A 3,037-nucleotide genomic window follows, 5' to 3' on the forward strand; every position below is an offset into this window, starting at 1 on the left:
GAACAGTTGTAATTACACAGAAAAGTATATATGGTTTGATTACGAAGCACAACAAGACACAGGAATTCATAAAGCTAATTATGTAGTTGCTCATGACTTTAAAGGTTGCAAATATTACTTTGAAACAAATGACGATTTTTGTAAGTGGTTAGTTTCAAAAGAACATAGTGGTTACACTTGTATTGCACATAATGCCAAAGCTTATGATTCGTACTTTGTTCTTCAGTACTGCATTAAGAATGCTTTGAAACCTTACACTATATATAACGGCTCTAAGCTAATGTTACTTGAAATTCCAAAAGCAAACATAAAAATTATTGATAGTATTAACTTTGTAGCACAACCATTATCGAGTTTTCCTAAGACATTTGGTCTAAAAGAATTAAAGAAAGGTTATTTTCCACATTTGTTTAATAAGCCTGAAAATCAAAACTATGTTGGGCCAATACCTAACGCAAAATACTATGGGATTAGTACCATGAAAAAGATCAAAGAGAAGCGTTTCTTAAGTGGCATCAAGAAAGAAGAGAAGAAAATTATGTGTTTGACTTTAAAAAAGAGTTAAGAGAGTATTGTGATTCGGATGTAGATATTTTAAGAAGAGGTTGTTTAGAACTAAGAAATCAGTTTTTAGAAATAGCAAACATTGATCCATTTCAATACTTAACAATTGCAAGTGTGTGTATGGGCATTTATAGATCAAAATACATACAAGAAAACACAATTGGTATTATTAAAGAAGAAAAGAAAGAAAAATACTCTAAACAGTCTATTGCATGGTTAAATTCTTTTAAGAACAATAATATTAAACACGCGTTAAACAATGGAGAAGTAACGATATGTGGATCTAAAGTTGATGGTTACGATTATAAAACAAAGACAGTGTATCAATATCACGGTTGTTTCTGGCATGGTTGCAACAAATGTTTTGAGAAGTATACTATCAACAATGTCAATCACGAAACAATGGAAGATCTATATGAGAAAACAAGAAGATCTCAACAAATAAAAGAAGCTGGTTATAATCTTATAGAGATGTGGGAGTGTGATTGGTTAAAAGATAAAAGAGCCAAACAGTTAATTCAAAAAACTAGTCTTATTGAGAAACTAAAGTTCAGAGATGCATTCTTTGGTGGTAGAACCAATGCTTCAAAATTAAAAGTTACTAATAAGAAGATGAAATATATCGATGTGTGCAGCTTGTATCCAACTGTTTGTTTTATGATCAATTTCCTATTGGCCACTCAACAACATTGAAGTCTATCTCTCCTGAAAAATACAAGTGTAAAAAGTACTTTGGTTATATACTTTGTAAAGTTCTTCCGCCAAAACAATTGTATCATCCTGTATTACCAGTTAAAGATAACAATATTAATAAGTTGGTGTTTCCCTTATGTAATCAATGTATGATAAATCAAACTAAGACGTGTACACACAGTGACGAACAAAGAATGATAACAGGTACTTGGACAACTATAGAGTTAGATAAAGCTTTAGAGAAAGGTTATGAGTTAATTGAAATTTACGAGATTCAACATTTTCCCAAAACAAGTAACAAACTCTTTAGAGGTTACATTAAAGACTTCATGAAAATCAAATTAGAAACATCACCATGGGAAGATGACTTTCAAACAAAAGATGATTATATTAAAACTATTAAAGACACATTGAATATTGATTTAAATCCTGATCAAATAATGGTAAATCCTGGTAAGAGAGCAGTTGCAAAAATTTGTTTAAATTCGTTATGGGGAAAGTTTGGCCAAAGACAAAACTTAACTCAAACTGAATACATTACAGATGTTAGAAGATGGTACGAGTTACTTTTAGATGACAAATTAGAAATATCTGAATGTTTGTTTATCAGCGACGAGATGGTTCAAGTTTCATATAAATACAAAGACGTATATGTTAACAATTCTTATTCCACTAATATTCACATTGCAACTTTTACAACAACACATGCGAGGTTAAGACTTTATGACATGTTGGATAAGTTAGGTGAAGATGTAGCGTATTACGATACTGATTCTATTGTTTATATTGTTACTGGTATAGAAGTAAAGACTGGTAGTAACCTTGGTGAGTGGACAGATGAGTTAGGAAAAGATGTTTATATTATTGAGTGGTATTCAACTGGTCCAAAGAGTTATTACTACAAAACAGATAAAAACAAAACTGTGATGAAAATTAAAGGATTTACTCTTAATTACGAGAACTCTTTGAATCTTAATGGTGAAAACATAAAGAAAGTTGTTAACAAAGAACTAACGAACATAACTCTTAATTATAATCAAATAACAAGAGACAAGAGAACAAAAAATTTAGTTAACAAACCTGTGACTAAAGAGTTTCAAATGGATTACGACAAAAGAGTTGTTTTAAAGGAAAAAGATAATATCATCAATACTTTACCTTATGGTTATTAGGTTTAAGTTTTAGATTTTTAGGTTTAGTTTTAGTTAGATTTAAGTCCTTTATGGTTATATATCATAAAGGTCATTATGTTCTGTCTTCTTATGTTCTGTGTGGTTTATGTTCTCCAATGACAGTGGTCCGTACAGACGCGTAAAATTTGAACTTGGTCATTGAAAAAGTGGTCCAAGAAAAGTGGTCCGTACAGACGCGTAAAATTTGAACTTGATCATTGAAAAAGTGGTCCAAAAAAGTGGTCCGTACAGACGCCTATACTACTCTTTATTATTTCTGTCTATTTCCTACATTTTACTTGCAGAAATTATGCGGAGTAAATGTTTTATTTAATTACTGTTTTATGAAAGTTTAGCCATATGTTAATTAAAATTTCACTATTTGTAAGTTTCTCATTTCGGTTATGAAAATGATTATAAATGAAGCTATTGCTTTTTAACAATTTTAATGTTTTTAAAGATATAATTCTAAATTATTTGGAAATGTTCAAAAAAACTAGAATGAAGAGCATAATACTAAGGAGCATTATTAGAACAAAACATTGTTCCTTAAGGAATTCACAGAATCAAGCTTTTCTTTAAAAAAGAGTTACCATAGGGTATGGGAT

At 30.1% G+C, this 3,037-nt stretch overlaps 1 protein-coding gene across 1 annotated transcript; it reads left to right on the forward strand.

Annotated features, from left to right (window-relative positions):
- The first annotated feature begins 1,451 nt into the window (after positions 1–1,451).
- LOC145689136 (uncharacterized) lies at positions 1,452–2,429 on the forward strand. The gene has a single exon (XM_081763269.1). It carries the CDS (start codon positions 1,452–1,454, stop codon positions 2,427–2,429), a length of 978 nt encoding a protein of 325 aa, XP_081619395.1.
- Positions 2,430–3,037: the final 608 nt, after the last annotated feature.

This window comes from Thermobia domestica, chromosome 7 (genome assembly GCF_964235325.1).
Source record: "Thermobia domestica chromosome 7, izTheDome1.hap1.1, whole genome shotgun sequence".
Lineage (NCBI taxonomy): Eukaryota > Metazoa > Arthropoda > Insecta > Zygentoma > Lepismatidae > Thermobia > Thermobia domestica.

Coding starts and splice junctions, on each gene's coding strand:
- LOC145689136 (XM_081763269.1), top strand. CDS start 1,452: ATGATAACAGGTACTTGGACAACTATAGAGTTAGATAAAGCTTTAGAG.